Source organism: Montipora capricornis, chromosome 12 (genome assembly GCF_036669925.1).
Source record: "Montipora capricornis isolate CH-2021 chromosome 12, ASM3666992v2, whole genome shotgun sequence".
Lineage (NCBI taxonomy): Eukaryota > Metazoa > Cnidaria > Anthozoa > Scleractinia > Acroporidae > Montipora > Montipora capricornis.
The window spans coordinates 36959938-36979937 of NC_090894.1; the positions used below are offsets into that span (position 1 = coordinate 36959938).

At 38.6% G+C, this 20000-nt stretch overlaps 2 protein-coding genes across 6 annotated transcripts in view; one reads left to right on the top strand and one right to left on the bottom strand.

Moving 5' to 3' along the window:
* The first annotated feature begins 2183 nt into the window (after positions 1-2183).
* On the top strand, positions 2184-12231 carry LOC138026087 (protein phosphatase 1A-like). The gene is made up of 6 exons (XM_068873275.1): positions 2184-3137; positions 4089-4166; positions 4854-4893; positions 8321-8426; positions 10224-10278; positions 10837-12231. Exons 1-6 carry the CDS (start codon positions 2292-2294, stop codon positions 10843-10845), a joined length of 1134 nt encoding a protein of 377 aa, XP_068729376.1. The 5' UTR covers positions 2184-2291; the 3' UTR covers positions 10846-12231.
* A 2977-nt stretch (positions 12232-15208) lies between these two features.
* LOC138026089 (KATNB1-like protein 1) overlaps positions 15209-20000 on the bottom strand; it is a 28152-nt gene continuing 23360 nt past the window's right edge. For 2 of the 5 annotated variants that reach the window (XM_068873282.1, XM_068873286.1), the window contains exons 13-14: positions 19990-20000; positions 15209-16273 (exon numbers count right to left, since the gene is read on the bottom strand). The exon at positions 19990-20000 is cut by the window's right edge and continues 980 nt beyond it. The gene's annotated coding sequence lies outside the window, so the exon portion shown is untranslated. Of the gene's footprint in view, positions 16274-16966; positions 17025-19989 lie in introns of all 5 variants that reach the window. The other 3 variants (XM_068873283.1, XM_068873284.1, XM_068873285.1) reach the window with 3 other exon arrangements.

Below are 20000 nucleotides of genomic sequence, written 5' to 3' on the forward strand. Positions count from 1 at the left end.
GAGTCACGTAAAAATAACGGAAATCACTCAAAATAATAAACTGAAATCTAATACGTTTCTTCGGCGGATATTAAGACCGTTGGGATCAATTGTCCTGCCTTTTAAAATTAAAAAAGCCTCCCTGGCCTTACGGATCGAGTCTCTGTTAGAAAATATTTTTTCGATAGGAATTAATTGCATGTCCTTAGAGATGTTGTGGGGAGAGGAGAGGAAATGTTCTGCGACTGTAGTAGGTTTGGATTTGGTGTTAGCGTTATCTAAAGTGCGGCGGTATTCATTAAAACGGTCTTTTAAACTTCGTTTAGTTTCTCCTATGTACTGTAGATGGCATCTGTTGCATTGAATCATGTAGATAAGGTTTTTAGTTTCGCAAGTTATGTGGAAATTAATGGAGCGCGTTTCGCCAGTAGAAAAGAATGTTTAGTTGGTTAGTCCATGAAAAATGTAAGGACGGGTAGCGCATCTTTTACCACAGCGAAAAGAACCGGAAGGAAGTGCGGAATTAGAATGAGTTACATTAGGGGACAGTTTAGCTGTTACCAGCAGGTCTCGAAGTTTAGGGGAGCGCCTGAAAGCCACAACAGGTAGATGTAGTTAAGCATTTTTGCAGCGGTCAGAAGAAAGAAGTAGATTGTAGTGTTTTTTTATTATGTTGAAGATGGAAGGAAGTGATGGATTATAGGTCGTTATGAAAGGTATGCTTTCGGGTTTGTTTGTCTGTTTAGGTTGTAGGGTATGTATGCGGGGAATTTTTGCAGCGCGTTGTATTTGTTTAGTAACAAAGTCGCGTTTGTAACCTCGTTTTAGAAGGTATGTCGTTAGTTCAGTGGTGCGAATCTTTCGTCGGCAAAACAAATTCGTCGTAGGCGGAGTGATAGGCTGAAAGGAATGGCTTTTTTAGTGTGTAGAGGATCACAAAAGGAATAAAGTAAATGTTGGTGTTTGTCCGTGGGTTTCGTGTATAGGTCTGTATTTATGTTTCCGTCACTAGTTAGTGAGACGTTAACGTCAAGGAAAGGAACATTGGTGGGAGAGTGTGAGCTAGTGAATTTTATGGTAGGGTGAATGTTGTTGAGATAATCGACGAAAATTTTAAGGTTCTCCGGACTTTCAGTCCAGATCATAAAAATGTCATCGATGTCGTTAGTTGTTAGAGGGGAAATGACAACTAACGACATCGCAAAAACTCGTAAGCCACAAACCCGTCTAAAACGGACACAATTTGTCCTCCGATTGCACAGAAAAGACGAGGACAACTGTACGTAGAGGTAAGTGAAGTTTATTTGTACATTTACAGCTTACTTTAGCATTTATAAGCTTAAGTATATTTCCCATGCAAAGTCTATAAATCGTATACCGAGGTTGGACTGCCTGTGTTTCCCGTAGTTCATTCAGTTGACAGTTGACACCTTTATGGTTGCCTAGCACGTGATCAATTTCTTCCTTTTGACAAAACATCATGACCTTTCCGTTTATTCATAAAAGTCAGAGACTGCAGAATTTTTCGTGTTTTTAAGATCGATTGTCATAAATATTTCGATGAGAATTCGATTCAGAGTTATGTATAAAAAGTATGTTATTTTTTTTCTTATGTGTCTTTTGGCTTGGCTTTTTCTGATGGCATCAGATTAGACTAACAAGAAGAGGAATTATGAAGCGGAAAAAACACTTTCAGTCCTTTCTTAGTGTTTGCAATATACGTTTGCTTAGTGCAACTGCAAGACATGCTGGAAAACGTCCGTTAGAGGAATTTGCCGTTATTTTTTTGCAGACTATTTATTTAAAGAAGAAACGAGTGAATTTTACTCAAGAGCGTGTTTTGTTATCTTTAAACTGAATTTATTACCAAAACTTAAAAAAACTAAAAGACCTCAAAATGGGACAGGACATTACAAAATAATTAAACGTGTGAACGTGTGAGCTAAAGGGCCTCTGCTGGCGCGACATGTGGGTGACCCCTCAAATGGTCTTAATGACCCCCCACTTAAAAAAATTAACTGGAACGCTGCAGTTCAATACCACCAATTCAGTGCCTTCCTTTTTTGTGTAACACGTATTATAGGTAGCCCAGTGTACGCTTTATGGAGCGTCTAATTCGCCATTGAAGATCAGGCCATGCGTAGACTCCCCCATCCGTGGGGCGAGCTGGGAATGTTTCTGCGTATCTGAAGAGGGACTGGGTCGAGTTAATTGAAAAAGTCTGTTAGAGAGAGCATTTCCTAGAAACTTAGATGTTTAACTTTCTAAAGAGATTTCATATGATAAATGTAGGTTAATGTCCATCATTTTGAATGGGTGCATTTCTAGAAAAGCCAAAGACTGAAAAACTTACGAAGTCTGCGTCTGGAAATGGACTTCGATATGGAGTTGCCTCTATGCAGGGCTGGCGAATTGAAATGGAAGATGCACACACTGATATCACTGCGTTGAATCAAGAGCTCCAAGAATGGTCATTTTTTGGCATTTTCGATGGCCATGCAGGGTCTAATGCAAGCTTATATTGTGCAGAAAATCTCTTGGGATGCGTTTTATCGAGTGATGATTTTAAAGCAGCTTTGAAAAATGGGCCATCTTCTCCCGATTTGGAGCAGCTTAAAAATGGAATCAAGATGGGTTTTTTTGAGCTGGACAAAACAATGCGAGAACTCCCAGCCTGGTCAAACGGAGATGATAAAAGTGGCACAACAGCTGTGACAACCATGATTACTCCTAAGCAATTTATCTTTGCAAACTGTGGTGACTCTAGGGCCATTTTATGTAGGGATAAGAAAGTGACTTTTCACACAGTTGATCACAAGCCTTCTAATCCCGATGAGAAAACTCGCATCGAAAAGGCCGGAGGTAGTGTTATGATTCAAAGAGTAAACGGTTCTTTGGCAGTGTCAAGAGCTCTGGGAGATTTCGAGTACAAGATGGATTTTTCTATAGATGCGGCTGAGCAGCTGGTTTCACCTGAACCGGAGATTTCTGTGATTTCAAGAGATGAAGAGGTGGACGAGTTTATTGTTATCGGCTGCGATGGTATCTGGGATGTGATGAGCAACGAAGAAGTAGGAGACTACATTCGCTCAAGAATGCTACTTTCTGAGGATTTAGAACTGATTTGCAGTGACCTTCTCGATACCTGTCTTGCCAAGGTGGGTTGTGTGTTAATATTATTGTTATGCTGGAGGTGTCAGTGTGGTACACTAAGCCGACTAATTTAGTGAATATTAAATTTAGACCCATTGTAAGCTTAAAAGCGAAAGTCGGGTTGTGGAGAGATGCTGAAGAGTTAAACCATTGATCTTTCAAAGTATTTAAAACATAGTCGACTGTTAAACTGGAGACAAGGATAAATTTAGTTTTACAAAACCATGTCATGAAATGTTGTTCAAAATGATGAATCCAGGATCGTCATGACATGCCTGTGACCGATGACATTTCATTTCATGGTTTTGGAATTTGTGTCCACCACAATCTGAGGTGAAAACTTCCTCTTTATTCTCAAAATCCTTTTGGAAAACCATCTTAATCTTAATATAATCCAAGCTATGTCTTTAAAAAACAGAACAGTTATTAAGTACAAAATCATTGAAGAACTTTGACATGCTGTTGTCACATGGCATCTTATTGTTTATCACCTTACTTTTTTGTAACACCGACATATAACATTTTACCCCAACAACTTTAATAGCTTGGTTTATCTTTCGGTGGGCTCACTGCACAATCCTGTCTTGGACTTGGCGGTGTTTTTATTACCCTGATAAAATTTGAACATTGACAGTTATCATTGAGACAATGTAAATAGCATCCTTTTGAAAAGAGCCTATTTTCTTGTAAAATGAACTTATTTTTCCCTTTGTTTATCTTTTTTATGTAAGACACTTTCTAGCATATGTCTTTTGTTAATTTTCTTCACGCGAACAGAAATAAATAAGGAATATAGCTGTTACTGTTAGATGTATATAGTACAACTCTCACCTCCAGTGTCAGTCTCAGCTGTGAACTAAATACCTTTGTTTTCTGACGAGACAAAGTGAGGCAAGTGATGTTTTTGTAATTAAGTTCCTAATTTTTTATGTATTTATTTATTAATTTTTTGCTAGGGGAGCCGGGACAACATGAGTGTGATATTGATCACCTTTGCAGGAGCACCTAAAGTCTCTAAGGAAGCCATTTCAAAGGTACACTTTAAACATTTTAAACATTGTATTAGACAAAAGATTGAAGTGATCCTTGCACTTATCAGGACAATAGACCATTATAATTCATAAATGGCAGCCAAGAAATTATTCTTTTGTCTTTGTGCTAATCATCCTCACTAACCTCACTTTGCATTTTTGTTATGAAGGCAGCACTTTCTCCCTAGTTATTTAAAGACCCTGAGTGTTGGTCCAGCCGGTGTCGAACCTGTGTGACAGTACGGTGCTCAACCAATTGAGCCACAGGTGCATGGCCTGTGATGCCATGCAATCGTCAATTGTCTATAACCCTCACTTCAAAATACACATTTTTCTCAACCATTGTATTGGTACTGTATGTCAAAATAAAGCTTCAGTCAGCTGAACAAATACGTTATTGGGAATGAAGTTAAGTTGGGAATTGATTATTAAAGTCACCTTTCCTTTTCCTTTCCTTTCATTGAAATAGAAACAAAATCATGCAAGTGCTTTCTTACAGAAAGCCCTGATAATGTATGTTTTCTTGTGTTATTGGCCATGAAGATCTCACATGTAATTTAAATTAAACAAAAGGGCATAAGGTTTACTATGAACTGATTGGTAAGCATGAGGAAATGTGCCTCTGCATTACAGTAGATTTCAGGCTTATGTTGTTGACCACATTAATTTTGTTCTATACTTGCCCTTCAGGAGGCAGAACTTGAAGCTGATTTGGAGTTAAGAACAGCTGGTGTGTGAAGTTCCTTGTTTAACATATTCTTTACAGTGCATTTCACAAAACTTTTGACAGGCGATTTGCAAAGTTCGTCGTAAATTTCATAACTTTGCTTTGAACTTGGGAATTTCATTACGTAACTGTCAATCAAGTGGCAAACTTTGAAACGAAGTTGGGAATTTTACGCTGAAGTTCGTGGGAATGAACACTGGACACTCATCTCAAAAATGTGTTGTCTGCGCAAGGTGCTAAATACTGGAAAAGTATATTTTCATTTTCAGGAGTCAGTGATTCCTGTGGAATAACGTTGGATTTCTTGACAGAATATAAACGAGGATCTTGCGTTACGCTGCGGCTGATCGATGCATGCGAAGGGACATTTTCAGGCAAACACTGGAACGTTATTCTCTACCAGTTTGTTTTGGATTTCACTGCTGTAAATGCTAGGCTTGGTAGTTTTACAACACTCCATATAATTATTCACATCATTCAGCACGCACTGACCGAGTGATATTTCTACATTTGTTGTCTTTGATATTCCCTCTGCTACCGAAACGATCAACAATTTTGGCAATGGTTTGTTTGGGAAGTCTCAGTTCCTGTCCTATTTGAGAAGGTCCTTTCCATTCTAACCAGCTTTCAATAAATTTCTGCCTAACGAAACTTGGAATTGCTATTCCTTTCATGGTGAGGGCACTCATTTCAAAACAATAACTGAGAGCAATGATGAAATTACTTTGCCACATTCCCACGAAGTTTGGTGTGAAATCCCCAAGTTCGTTTCAAAGTTTGCCATTTGATTGACAGTTACGTATTGAAATTCCCAAGTTTGAAGCAAACTTACAAAATTTACAACTAACTATGCGAATCACTTGTCAAAAGTTTTCTGAAATGCACTGTAATTGGTTTAAATTACTTAGATCACAAGAACTGTAAAACAGAGTTTTGTTTGCTTTTTAATGCAAATGACATACTAGTCTACAGCTTTTTTATCAATTAACAAGTGAGTTACTATAATATATTCTGGCAATTATTATTGTTTGTCTCACAGTGTTCTCACTTGTGGTATAGTTCACCAGGTTTCATCTTACTGTGTTCCACATGTATTAGTTTTTTCAGGTGATAAGGTCAACTGGTCATGTGTCACCTTTTAAAGGACTTGCTCTGCTGTAATTGTTGGTTGTGGGCAGCTGTGATTAGTGCATTTCTATCCTCCTTCTATCCTTGGGTGAATTGTTCCCTGGGAGGTGCACTATTGTACAGCTCAGCTGTTGTTGTGTTTCTTGACTGTGGACGTCCATACAAGTTTTTGGAATTGTTATTCCAGTGTCCATGTTGATGTTGTTTGGGAAAAATACCTCCTCGATCAGAATCAATAAAAACTATACTTCATTCCAGGGGAGTTAGTGTCTGGTGTTGTAGGCATGCTTTGAAACATTTGGGGCCTGGATACAGGTGAGTTGGATGTCTTGGCCATTCTACTTAATTCTGTCTTGCTTTGGTAAACCATGCTATCTTGTTTAGCTACGTGTAGGTCAACAGCATTTTGTAGGCTGTAAGATCAAGAAAAACAACGGGTGAGCCATTCGACAGCAGACCACCAAGGGAACAATTCACCCAAGCAGCGAAGAGAAAAAATGCACCAGTCACATCTGTTGAAAACTAACAATCACAGCAGAGCATGTTGCTTTATGAGGTGATGCATAACCAGTCGACCTCTTCACCGAAAGAAGATTGTACACAGTTGAAAGACTGTAATCCACCAAGAGACAAACAGTTGAAATTATTTTGTACTTCACGACAAAGAACAACCGAAACGTATTTCTTAAAGGGAGATATTGATTAGCAATGCTTTCACAAGGTAACAAGAAGTTTGGTTTTAAAAATTTGTATTCTTATTCCAGAATAGGGTCAATCGAACGCACCCTAATATATAAGAATGATGAAATATGTCCATGGTCACACTTAACACGAAAAAATGGAAAAAGTACTGGGACAGCAGCACTTTAGAAAAATGGACTTGAAGATACAAAGGTCATGTCGATTATAAGTACTGGAGCAATTGCATTGGTTTAATTCTTAAAGGCTTCTAGGTTTACTTTGGATCTTAAATTTAAAGTGAGAATGTCCACATCTGGTGAAAGATACAGAAAGAACATGCTCACAAGAAAAAAGAAAAAAAGACAGAAGCACAGGAAGGGAACATCATCCATGATAATTATGCTTGCCCAATGATGTAAAGAAGAATAATAATCTAGTAACTTTTATTAATTAGTGATTTATAGAAAGCATAAGGAGTTCTGAGGTTTTGCAGCTGGATTCTTTAGCTCCTCTTTGTATCTTTTCGAATTTTGACATTGGTGTAGGAAATTGCAGAGCCCACAGTTGTAAGACAAGTTACACAAATGTGATCACATGAGAAATTTATAGATACTTTACCGATGCAGCCCAGGTTCAATTTCTAGACTTGATGTCATATGTGGGTTGAGTTTGTTGGTTCTCTATTTTGCTCCCAGAGGTTTTTCTTCTGGTACTGTGGTTTTTCCCTCTCCTCAAAAACCAACCTGCTACCAGTATTTGATGCAAGTTGATTAAATTTTATTTGGTTTCAGTACAGTGTCCTAAGTTAGTGGCCCTGCAGTGCTTCATACAGTCAGAGCATAACAAATGCAAAACACAATATATAAAAATGCCAACACTGTTTAGCAGAAAATATATCTCAAAAGTTGATTGCTTCAAATAATTTCAGAGTTCTTTTTGTGGATATGTCCATTTTGTAACAACTGAAGGGCAAAAGTGATACTTTTAAGGACAGTGCCTACTAATTCAAAGGTATTTTTGCGCGGTTTCATGAATATGCGTGAAAAGCAGATCTCAACAAGTGTTATTAAAAATCAATCAAAAGAAAATTGGGGGTAACCACACATAATTTTTTCAAAGATAATTAATCAACAATATTAGCAGAAAGCAATGTATGGTGTTCCTTTCCAAATTAAAGCTTAATTATCTCTGAAAAAATGAATGGTTATCCCCAGTTTTCTTTTTGGATGCCTAGAGCACTTCCTAAGTTCTGCTTTCTCCGCATGAATATAAACCGCGCAAAAATATCCCTGCATTAGTAAGCACTACCAATAGAAAATCCGAGTATCTGGAGATGCGCAGAACGTATGCGCAATAACAATAGTAGGCACTATCCAGGTCTTCACATAGGAAGTCAAAAAATAGTTTTTATTTTTAATGTGTAATTTGTACCGTACATGGGTTTTTTAACCTGACAAGAAAAAACACAAATTTTTGGCAGTTCATCACCTTGGACATCTCTAAATGACGTTTAGTGGTAGTTTATGTTTTACATGCCCCAGGGGTAGTGCTGTTGGGCTTTGCAAGATTGTGAGAACATGTCATTGTCAATTTTACTGATAATTCTTGCTCTTAATCCTAGCTGTACTTCAGAGAAATCCAGGGGGTGTTGACCTTTATTACGCTATGCACTGCTTGTCAAATGAGGATATTGATGGCTTGCCACCAGGGGGAGGGCTTGCATCAAAGTGAGTAACAACAAATACAGGTTCTAATAAAATCAGTTTAAAAATTATTACAGAGGTACTTCTAGTCCATGTGCAAGGGAACTGTGTTCAAATTAAAGTGCCTATCACCTCAACGAACTTTTCCGCTTTATTTTCTTACCGAAATCATCGCAAATATGCTGTGTTTTTTAAAAGCCTTTTTATTGAAAAATGACTTTGATAGATGGGAAAAGTGGTGATAGTTTGATCTATGACCGAGTAATGAAGGGAAGTGCTTGACGTTACAGTATTACTTTGCATCGCTGTTTTCAAAGAATCCCAATGCATCTGTGATGCCAACCCGGTATTAAACCCATTCCTCTTCCTTGCGTGGCCTTGGATCAATTTACCACTAGTATTTCCACGTTTTAGGAGCCTCTAAAACATTGACTTTGAAGGAGACACAAGTTACAGTTCACACGACAACCAGGTGTACAATCAGCCGTACACTGTAATTTGTAGGTCTTTCTAGAGCTACTCCGGTTTGCAAAGTTACAGTTCAGAGACCCAAAGAGACCCAAAGATGTTGATGGTACCATCTGTTGGTGGTGAAAATTTTAGTATTATCCCAGTATTATCTCTGACGAAGGGCTAACGCTCGAAACGTCAGCTTTTAGAATCTCTGTACGGTGGTCAATTTACATTATCAACTCCGTTGATAAAACCAAATTTTTGTATACTACTTCCCCACCGACGCAGCACCACAGTTTCTTTAGAAACTACCCCGTTCATTCATTTATTGTATAGTTGGTCAAGCAAGCATGTTCTGACAAAGCAGAATCTGCTTTTTGCAAAGAAAAACCTCTTTCCACCGGAAAGCGTGATGAACCATGATGATGGTAGCGTTTTACCTGACACATACCTACATCTCATTAGTGTGAAAGGTCGCTAACTGGCGTCTTTGTAAAAGGACTTTTCCAACGGTTTCTCTTCACCCCCCCTGATGAAGACACTTGCTAAGTGTTGAAACGTTGGGTCTTTGAACTGTAACTTTGTTAAGTTACTTTCATTTGCAAACTGGAGTTGAGAGAGAGTTGAGCGCACCAAAGAATTAGTGTTAGACAAGTGCAGAGCATTGTTCAGCTGAAAGGGTTTTCCTTTTGAGGTGATAGACACTTAAAGGAAAGTCTTGAGGTTTTGGTTTTCTTAGTTATGTGGATTCAACATTTTATCGGCATTCACTGTTTTCTCAAATCCCATAATACACCTCCTTTACCCCCTAAAATTTTGCATAATCATTGTTTGCAATTTCTCTCGGGAAATGAAGATGTCCCAAGAGAAATAGAAAACAATGCCTTTGCAAACTTTTGGGAGGTAAACAAGGTGTATTATGGGATTTGAGAAAGGAGAAAATACAGAAGATAATAAATTATCATAATTGAGTAAAGTACGATCGTCTGGGTCTGAACATGACTTCAGCTCAGTTGTCGAAACGTCAGTCAATGTCATCTCAAACAGTCCTTCTCAGGACTACACTCACCCGGACGATCGTACTTTACTTAATAGGTAATTTTCGCGATGGCGTCATTTGACTACAACTACCACAATTCAGTTTGTTTTTCTTTTCATATTTAAATTTTATATCCCCAGTGGGGTAAAACAACAATGGCTCTAATTAACATGAGAAAAGCGAAACCTGTAGGATTCTGGTACTTGTAGTCAAATGGCGTCATCATGCAAATGTCCTATTATGATATGACTCCTGGGTTCAAACCTTTTACGATAATAAATTATATTTTCTTAAATGTTACAACAAGATCCTTTTCTTATCTTAAACAGACAGGTCTTTATTCAAAAAGCGTTGGAAAAATTGATAGAAGAACAGACAGAAGAGGTAAGTGAGGAAATGTTTCTAGTTCTAAACCCTTCTATTTGTGCAAATAAGGAAAGATGAACAGGCCCACGCGAACAAAAATTGTCCATTCTGCTTTAAGTTTCCTTGCTGGACAGTTCACCAGGGCACCCAACGACCGGATGTCTCAACTTAAATTGTCAGAATTACCTCAAATGGTTTCAACAATCTTTAGTGAGTTTGTAGCTGTTCCTTTTTGCGTCGTCCGTAACGGGTCTGGTAAAAAACTTTACATTACGTAGTCGTCCGTTCATCAAACAAACTGTGGCGAAAATGATAGAAGTTGTAGATCTTCAAATTTTATGCTGTTTTTAATATCACAGTTGACTCTTACTTAGCTGGATAAAATTCAAGCTTTCTTCATTGTAGTTACGAATTTTCTGCAAAATTCTAGTCCACTTTCCTTGCGAACAGATATTTACCGAAAATACTCGTTGGGTGCCCCTGATTCATAGGAGTAACAGGAGTGAAAACGTGAATGAATCAAATGTTGAGAAGGTTCCGTCGTCGTATTTTAATATCGATCTTTTGCTTTTTTAGTCTGATTGAAAAGGTAATCGATGCTAACAGATGACTGTGGTGATAACGTGGCTGATACTTCGTTTCTGCAGTATGATGTTTAGTCTACGAAACAGTACCTTCAGTATCACTTTTAACGTTAATGTTCGTGAATAAGCGGCTTTTTCGCGGAGTTTACATTTGTATACTTGTAAATGGTTGATGCATTCAGCAAGTGGTGAAATTAAATTAGCACAGTGTAAAATGTTTTTTAGTTCAATGCGACGATGAAAAATTGTTTAAATAGTACGTGTTCCCAGCAAATCTTAAGGTTGAAGACATGAAGCTGATATAGGCTCGTTCGTGCAGAGCGCAGAAAGGGCTCATTGCAGAACACTTTGCATGTCGCATGCAGAGCATACGATTCGGCTTGTAATGCGCAAAGGCAAACCAGCTGAAAAGCCTACAGCAGAGCTGTGTCATTGATGCTCCCTATTCTTCCGTTTAATAGTTGTCAACTAGGCACCAAAGTGGAGGTTCCTAGTGATGGATTTGCTACCGACACTGAGGTGAATAGTTGTTTTAGCATATACTAAAACTGTGAGAACAATTGTGCAACGATTACAATATTTTCGGGCGCAAATCCCGCGCAAGTTACTCGGAGGTGAATAGCAAAGGATATTCTGAGTATTAGTAACCAATCAGCGCATGCGTTCACCGCTATCCACCGTTTTAGTATATACTAATGTGCATTACGGGCGACCAGTACATTGCTTTGTTTATACTTTGCTGTGAATATAGAGAGACAGTCACTTTGTGACTGGCATAAAGATCCGAAGCATTCGTTCAGATCAGTTTAACTTTATGCATGACTCAACAATGGCTTGCAGAGATAAAAGGGATCCCAAGCACGAAACCTTTTTAAGCCGTGGACGGCAACCGAAAGTGAGCAGTTTTTCTATTTAACTTGTCTTGACACTACGACGTTTATCTTGGTAAGTATCTTTTAGCTATTAGAGACGACTAGTTTAAAAATCTGGGAGAGACCACTGTCCTGACATGCGAAATGTTCACTTCCGTTTTCCGTCCGTGACTCAAAAACGTCGCGTGCATAAGCTCCCTAAACTTGCACATTTCCAAACCTTTAAAAATTCGAATAACAGCTGGTAGTAATCCTCATTGGTGTACGGAGTGGGAATGGGAGACGGAAAACTACCAAGTGGAGCAGGGTTGGAGGTTGAGTGGGACTGGGTAGGTACGGCAAAACTACCCTCAATGACGTCATTCCTGGGCTTTCAAACAGTCGAAAAAAAAAGATTTCATGAAATACCGCCCACGCATTGATAAACACACATAAACTATACCTTTACGTAGTATTGACGTAGGTAGTGAAAATGCTTTACGCTGTAAGACTCAGAAATAAATTATTGAAACAAGGGGAATGTCGTGAAAAGTGAACTGCAAGCATTCATTACCACTTTAAAACATCTGTGACAAACAGACACGTAACATGTCCTTTCTTTCATATTTGGTCGCCCAGCCATTCTCATCGAAAAATATCTTCATTGGCACTTTTAGTCAGACACGTCATCGTATATTTGCAGTAACAAGCGCACAAAGCTATTGAACTTTTCGTCAATGCCGACCATGCAATAAATAACTGGTAAGAGATGAAGAAGCAGCCGAGACAGATTCGAAACTTAATTTGGTGTTTGGAACTTAGAATTTCATGATTTCATTTGTTTTGCATTGGGTGCTGAGGGATTGGCTCAAAGGGAGCGCTTCACTTCCTTTCACTACTCGGAAGCGAAATCCATTGTGGTTGGCTTTCCGTCCGTTGTGACTGACTTCATCGTGATGTGGTAAAGAGCTATTAGAAATAGAAAAAAAAAATCATCGGTAGTGTGTCATTTAGTAAATTTCTTAAAAAGGTGTATTTAGGTAGTACGGTTTAATCATCGACTTACTATGGTTTAATTAAGTGAATAATGAACTGTATATTATCAACTTTATTATCGTACAGCCTATCGTATCCAGAGTGTTACAGCTGTTTGTTTGAATGAGTGGAAGCCTGATGTGCCTTGCTGTAGGGTGGGACATCTTGAAGTGACGTCACGTGGAATCCTAAGCAATCCTTGTAAACATTTCCACTAAATTAAAAGAACCTATAATCAACAAAAACACAGTCCCTTGCTCGAGACATCAGGGAACTTTAGATTCTAGGACGAGGACCAGAACGAGTACGAGTTTTGACTGCCCATTTTAGCGAAAATACTTTGAAAATTTATAACCCGTACGATTAATCTTAGTCTTTGTTAGCAGTGTAGGTTGCTCTGTTATTGCTGGTAACTGAGCCTTTTTGTTGATCGAAAAATGCCAAAACTGCAACCGTTTGACTTGTTTTCACACGACATTTTTGCAAACCTCGTACTAAAATGACGAGGTCTGCGCGCTCTCACTGTTGTTCTATGAGAAAATCTCGTACACGTAGTCGTTCTCGTCTAAGAATCTAAAGCTGTCTATTGTTTATTAATATATAGATTTAGCCAAGCCTAAAAGCGGAGCTCCCGTTTCTAACCCCAGAAAGCAATATAGTGTACATGGAAGTGATTATCCTTCTGCCTGAAGTACAAAATTAATCGTCATTAGTGTATACAGTTTACGGTGATCAAACACCTATGAGCTGACAGCAGTGAAGAAACAAGCTTTGCAAAACGTATACCCAACAATTGTAATCAACAACTAGAACTGAAATCACATGTACAGTCATCTCTTTCACAACTGACATTTTCCGTTTGACTAGTAATATTTACACCCTCTCTCTTCAGTTTAGAAAAACAGCAAAAAATTACTAATTAAAAAGTCAAGCTAAAGCGTAGTAATTCGCTTAAATTCGACTGCAATTTTACAGTCAAACAAAGCAGCTCACGACTGGACATCCATTTCACACAAAAAGCCTATATATCGAAAGCTAGACAACGATTGTTATACTTAACTCAATCGCTGTTGGAGATTTTGCCGAAAATCGCGGGTGTCTTGAAAACAAAGACCCTTAAGACCACTAAGACCTTAATTAATATCCCAAAAAGATCGAAAACAAAGAAAGTAACCCAAAACCCTCAATTTGGCTAACCCTAGGCCTAACTAGGCCTAAAAGTTGGTTTTTAGGCCAAATTGAGGGTTTTGGGTTACTTTCTTCGTTTTTGAATCTTAGGGGTCTTAAGGGTCTTTGTTTTCAAGACACCCGAAAATCGCAGGTTCGAGCTTATTAAGGACGTTTGCGCGAAAATCTTCCCACATTGAAATTTCTTTCATTTCTCGCCTGAAGATAGGTCATAAATTGCTTATTCCAAAAATGAACACCGACTTTATTTCGGAGACAAAGGCAAGGGAAAATGCCCTAATTTCGATAGATGGGACATCATAACGAGATGCAGCCTCATCTACTCATCCGTCGAAAATCGTAAAAATAATATGTTAGAGTGAAGGTTTCTGTGCATAGAAATATAGGAGTGGGTTTTTTAGATGATTGCATGTCGCTATGGATGTCGTAAACAGTAGAGTTAATCCTCAACGAGCGTTTTTGCAAGCGCTACACGTTCTAACTACTTCAGGAATTTAAGACAGAAGGAAAGAAAAAGTTTTTAAAATTTGAGATTCTTTTTCATTTCACCATATTTGTAGATAGTAAGTAGAGTAAGTGATTCATGTCGTAAAAATAGGAGTCACCGATGATACAAACGAGTAAAATCGGTGTGATGTTGCAAGGCTCTTGGAAAATTTCGTTTGTCACGCTTTTGCGTGACCTGTCAAGGAAGGACTGGAACCCAAGACAGGAGCGATCGTTGGAGGGATGAAAAGTTTTTGTGTAGGAAAAAAATATGGAGGTATATCTATGACAAAAATCAATGATCAGTATTTGAAATAAAATCGCCCAAATCATGAATGCATCAATCCAAAGCTGAATGGCAACAAGCCGATTCTGCAAATGGCCATTACGGAAAGAGGCGTAACGCAAAACGGCATAACGGATCCGAAATAGCCATAACACAAATAGGCATAACGCAAATAGCCATAACACGAATAGGCATAACGCAAATAGCCATAACACGAATAGGCATAACGCAAATAGCCATAACACGAATAGGCATAACGCAAGTAGGCATCACGCAAAAAGGATTACACAGTGAGACATAACGCAGAGCCATAACGCAGAGGCATAACTTAAACAGGAAGAAAAAGTCCGACAGCGATTGTATGTTCTTTCACTTGAACGATCAATTGACTTTTTTTAGAGTTTGCGTTATGGCTATGTGAGTTATGCCTCTTTGCGTTATGTTGGTGTGGCCGAATAACATGAGAGACGCATGATTCGTCAGGACGGATGATCCGTCTATAGTGTAAAAGCGGCCAATGATATTAAAAATCAAATTTAATTAACTTTAAAGGATTTTACGAGCAACCAAATAAACCGAAACGTTAAAACAACCACTCTCAAGGAAGGTTTGATTAAAAGTAGGCAAGACTGAAGAAGATTAAAGTTGGCTGTGCCACGGCAGTGCAGTCGATTTGGTGTAATTTTACCAATTCCTCGTTCCTTCTCGCTATGCAACTTAACGTTAATCAGACAGTTTCGTGACAAAAATGGTTGTTGAGCACACATAACTTAAGTTACAAACAACTGAGATAAACTTTGAAAAACTGTTAGGTTAAAGAGTTTTCAGAAAAAAAAAAAACCAATTGCAGTCCACTTTAAATTGTTTTCAAATTTCCCGGTCGCCGCCTTGTTGAATAACTTTCATAAGTTAAGGTTATTAGACAAATATGATGTTTGCAATCAAAGTTTTAAACAATTTTAATCGCAAACATCGTATCCTCCTCTATTCCTGTTAACAAATTCTTATCAGACAGATGCCTCGTGTCCAGGCTTCTCCCTAATATGGCCCTCAGCAAGAAAAGAGAAATTGATTGGAGCGCGACTACATTGCGAAGACCATTGAGCCGTGCCTGGAGTCTCTTCTCTGTAACATTATTTCTCTTCCCTGTGTACATTTTTTGTCGATTTCTCACAAAATCGTGGCGACTGAGTTACGAGGAAGAGCAGACCGTGACATTTTTGAATTCCAAAAGATGTTAGCAAGATCTCATAGAGGCCACGAACTTTCCAGTTGAGCTGATGACCCAAAATCTCGTGTTAGAGAAGTAATTTTGGTCCTGTTTTTTAAAGTAGGTTTTCCTTCCGTCTTGACCGTAGCAGATGTAGAAATGTTCCATGAACTGTTCAGGGCCAACAGGGGAATGCAGCGCTTCGGTAAACACCTCTACTCCCTGAAAATGAGCTTGTGAAACATATTGTTCACGATATGGCGTGAAAAGAGGAGCATCCCAGGTCAATGTGACACTACACAGGACTAAGACAGCTAATAGACACGGTAGGTATCCCCAGCCCCAAGCTTCCACCTGCATCCGATCAGTTTCGCTGAAAGACGAGTGATATATAAAAGTAACTGAAAATACATGTTAAAGAGATATAACTTTCTAAGCAAAGACCAGCATAACAAAACAGAAGCACCGGATCCTGGTGAAGGACCTAATCAGCGATTTATATGTTATAACTGAAAGCTAAGAAGAACAAGGCTGATAAAGGGAATATATTGAATATAGCCAAATGTTATTTCGAAAGGCACTGCCTTTCTTGATAACCCTGTAAAACCCTGATGAAGAAAGGCAGTGCCTTTCGAAATATTGTCTTTTTTTTTTTTTATTATATTCCTTCACCGTTATATCAGCCTTGCTCTTTTTAGCATTTAAAGAAAGAACGGCCCTTTTACGCCTCCTTTTTTTCGCGACTGCAATTAATGCATTAGACAACTGCGGCAGGTTAACAGAGAGACGAAAAGTTTCTTGAGTTAAGGTTGCCGTTTTACCTTCGTATCACCCTGCGAGCGGGGCCTCTCTAAAACTCACCAGAGGGCGAAGGTTAGGGTTGATAGGGTTAAGAAAGGCTCTGCTGGAAGGGTGCCTTCTGAACGGCAAATTTCTTCAAATTTTAATTTGAGTTTTTCGCCCAATCACTTTAGTTTGCTTTCTAGCTTTCATATCCTTTTTTCGTTTTCCCCATTTTGCTTGACAGGCTCAAGTAAAAACAAGCAGAGGGAAACTTATCACTCACCAATCTGAGATCAATGCGCAATACGAGGATTGTTTGGAGAATCGCGAGTAAATTTCACCTGGGGGTGAACAGGAGAAAACCTTTTAGTAAGCGCTACTTTGCTCAGTTGAAGGTGTACGTGGGCGGAAATTTTCTAAGCTGGCGCTGTGCCCTCGAATCACCTTTTTTTTCACCAAAAGAGGACACTTAAAACCTAAAACTCAGAGCAAATAGGCCTTATCACGGTTTTCGACGCCATCTTGACGGGTAGGCAAAGCGGTCAGAAATTACAGTGTTTGTATGGGAATCCGTTGGCAAATAACTTCTTCCAAAATTGAATTTTTCACAATTTCTGAATCGCAAGGTTAAAATACTAGGTAGAAGATTGTATTCACCAAGTTTGAAGGATGTAGCTTGGCTAGAAGACGCTCAGTTAATCTTTTGAATTTTCCACATATTTGTCTGTAAATTTGGCTGGGTAGACAAACGTCTAGACGCGGTTCGCGGGAAAAAAATTTAAAGACATGTATGGAAAATTAAAAAAAAATAGCTCAGGGACCTACAGGAAAGCTACATCCTTCATTCAAACATGCTGAATACAATCTTCTACCTAGTATTTTAACGTTGCGATTCAGAAATTGTGAAAAATTCAATTTTGGAAGAAGTTATTTGCTATCGGATTCCCATACAAACACTGTAATTTCTGACCGCTTTGCCTACCCGTCAAGATGGCGTCGAAAACCGTGATAAGGCCTATTGGCCTCAAATTAATTTGGACAGCTGGGACTTAGCTACCAACAAAAGCCTGTCTAGTATTTTTCCCCGAGATCAATTTTTGGACGCCGGATGATTCGGACTCTCGAATTTACACTATTGACATCTTGAAGAATTCGACAAATCATTTTATTTCAGAAGGGGCTAAGCCGGACGCGCTACATCGCTTAGACGAAAGTGACACTCGTAAAACAAGGAATGGCCTACAATGACCAACAATGGTCTTACAATGCCCTACAATGGCCCACAATGTCCTACAATGACCCACAATGAGATACAATGGCCCACAACAATGAGCTACAATGAGCTACAATGACCTTCAATGAGCTAAAATGGCCTACTTAAATGATTTACAATCAAAGAGAAAGACGAAAGAGGATCAGGGTGTTGGTGAGCGGAAAACATCCATTGTGCGATGTCACGCAACGCTTTTAGTCCATTGCATGACAGCCCAAATGACGACAGCGAGAGCGCATGAGTAGGAGCTTGCCTTTGCGCTATCTTTCTATTTTTAGAACGCCACGAGTTCCTCGGCTCTGCACGCACTGTTTTAAAAGGCCAATCAGAGTAAAGTCATTGTCTAACGAAGACAAATAAAGCAGTAAAACTGCATTTAAATCGTGCAAATTGATGTAAATTTATAAAAAGGCGAGTCTCCTGCTCAAGGCTTCGTTGTAAAAATAGAAAAATACGCGCAAAGGTTGACTCAAAGATCTACTGCATATGGAGGCTCCAACTAATGGGCTCCTGACGACAGCAATTACGCACGTGGCCTTGAAGGAAGAAATAAACTGCGAAAAGACCCTGGGATGGTTTTCCTTTGTTTTAAAGCTAAATTGAAAACATACAAATATCAAATATCAAAGATTTGCTTGGCAACGATAAAATCTTAATTTGAGCAGGAAAAAAAGGAAGAGAAAATTAAAAATAAGTTCTTCTTCGCACAATATTTTCTTTGGTTCAGCCCGAGAGTGCACGATGAAAATTTTCGACTTGCACAGCAACGAGATTTTGATTGGTTCAAAGCGCAGAGTGGAATGTTGCTGCAGTGCCTTCAGAGCTGCAAATTATCTTTAAAATCATTAGCTAATTTTAGCTCATAATGTACCTCATTGTAGGTCATTGTACATCATTGTAGGTAATTGTAGGTCACTGTAGCTCTTTGTAGGTCATTCCTCGTTTTCGTAACTACGTATAGGTAATCACATGATTTTCGGTGCAATTTGGATTAAATAAGCACGAGTAAATTTTTTCAAAGACGACCAAAATTTGCTGTCATTTGATACTTTAATATTAATAATATACAAGAAAAAATTCGAGATGGTTAAGCAGAGGAAATGCACACGTATCACGCAATCAACGTAAAATTGCGCCATCCCGGGCGCGCCCTTGATTTGATTGGTTCTGACCAAACCCCATTGTCTATTAGTTAATCATAATCCAGAATTTCGATGTGTAATTTGCACTGGTATTACACTTTTTGCACTGTTACACTTGAACTGCTCTCGGCCAATCAGAATCGAGTAATTTTTTCATGTATATTATTGGACTCATAAAAGTGTACGGTTAAATTAACATTATAAGAAGCACTCCCTTCTCCTTCATCAGTTTGTGCACCTTACTGCTAAAAATGTCATATTTGATCTCGACTTACAGTAGTTTGTATCAGTCACCACATTTGAAACAGCAGGTGAAATTACCGCCCCTTTATATAAAGTACTTCCTTGGAGCCATTCAGTTACAACAAAAAACTGCTTACAGGCCACAAAAACCGAAAGCTAGAAGGTTTTGTTATGTGTGAGAACATATAGATAGGAAAACTCTTTCTTCCCTCGACGCAGCTCCTTAAAAAGAAGCAGAGAGAGAAGACAAAACAGAAATAGCCGCTGGGCGTCCATATGAATTAAAAGTCGGATTCGAATATTTCTTGTTGACTTATTTGCGTAGAGTTTTGAGATAAATAAACATAACAGGAGAAAACACTGGCTGGATTATATATATATATATCAATGCTTCGAAGAAATCCATTTTCTGTGGTGACGAATGGTACTCTCTCTAAGAGGTCTGGCATCCCTTTCAAAAAAGTGAATTTAAAAAAGGAATATGAATATATCATGAGTATACTCGGTGCTTTTAGAGCATACAAGCTTTTCACTTGAACACCTGGCACCCACAAAAATTTGCCGATGAAAATTTCTTACGAATTCGTTGAAAATAAAAAACAATTGCGAGTTAAAATTGACACAAAAGCAACTGAAAAAAATACTCACGGCACTTAGTT

Bases quoted from the DNA above. Each gene is read 5' to 3' on its own strand.
- LOC138026087 (XM_068873275.1), top strand. From the start codon at position 2,292: ATGGGTGCATTTCTAGAAAAGCCAAAGACTGAAAAACTTACGAAGTCT. The intron at 4,894-8,320 runs GTGTGTGAAGTT...TCTTAATCCTAG, and splicing joins TTTGGAGTTAAGAACAGCTG to CTGTACTTCAGAGAAATCCA. The intron at 8,427-10,223 runs GTGAGTAACAAC...TATCTTAAACAG, and splicing joins GGGGGAGGGCTTGCATCAAA to ACAGGTCTTTATTCAAAAAG.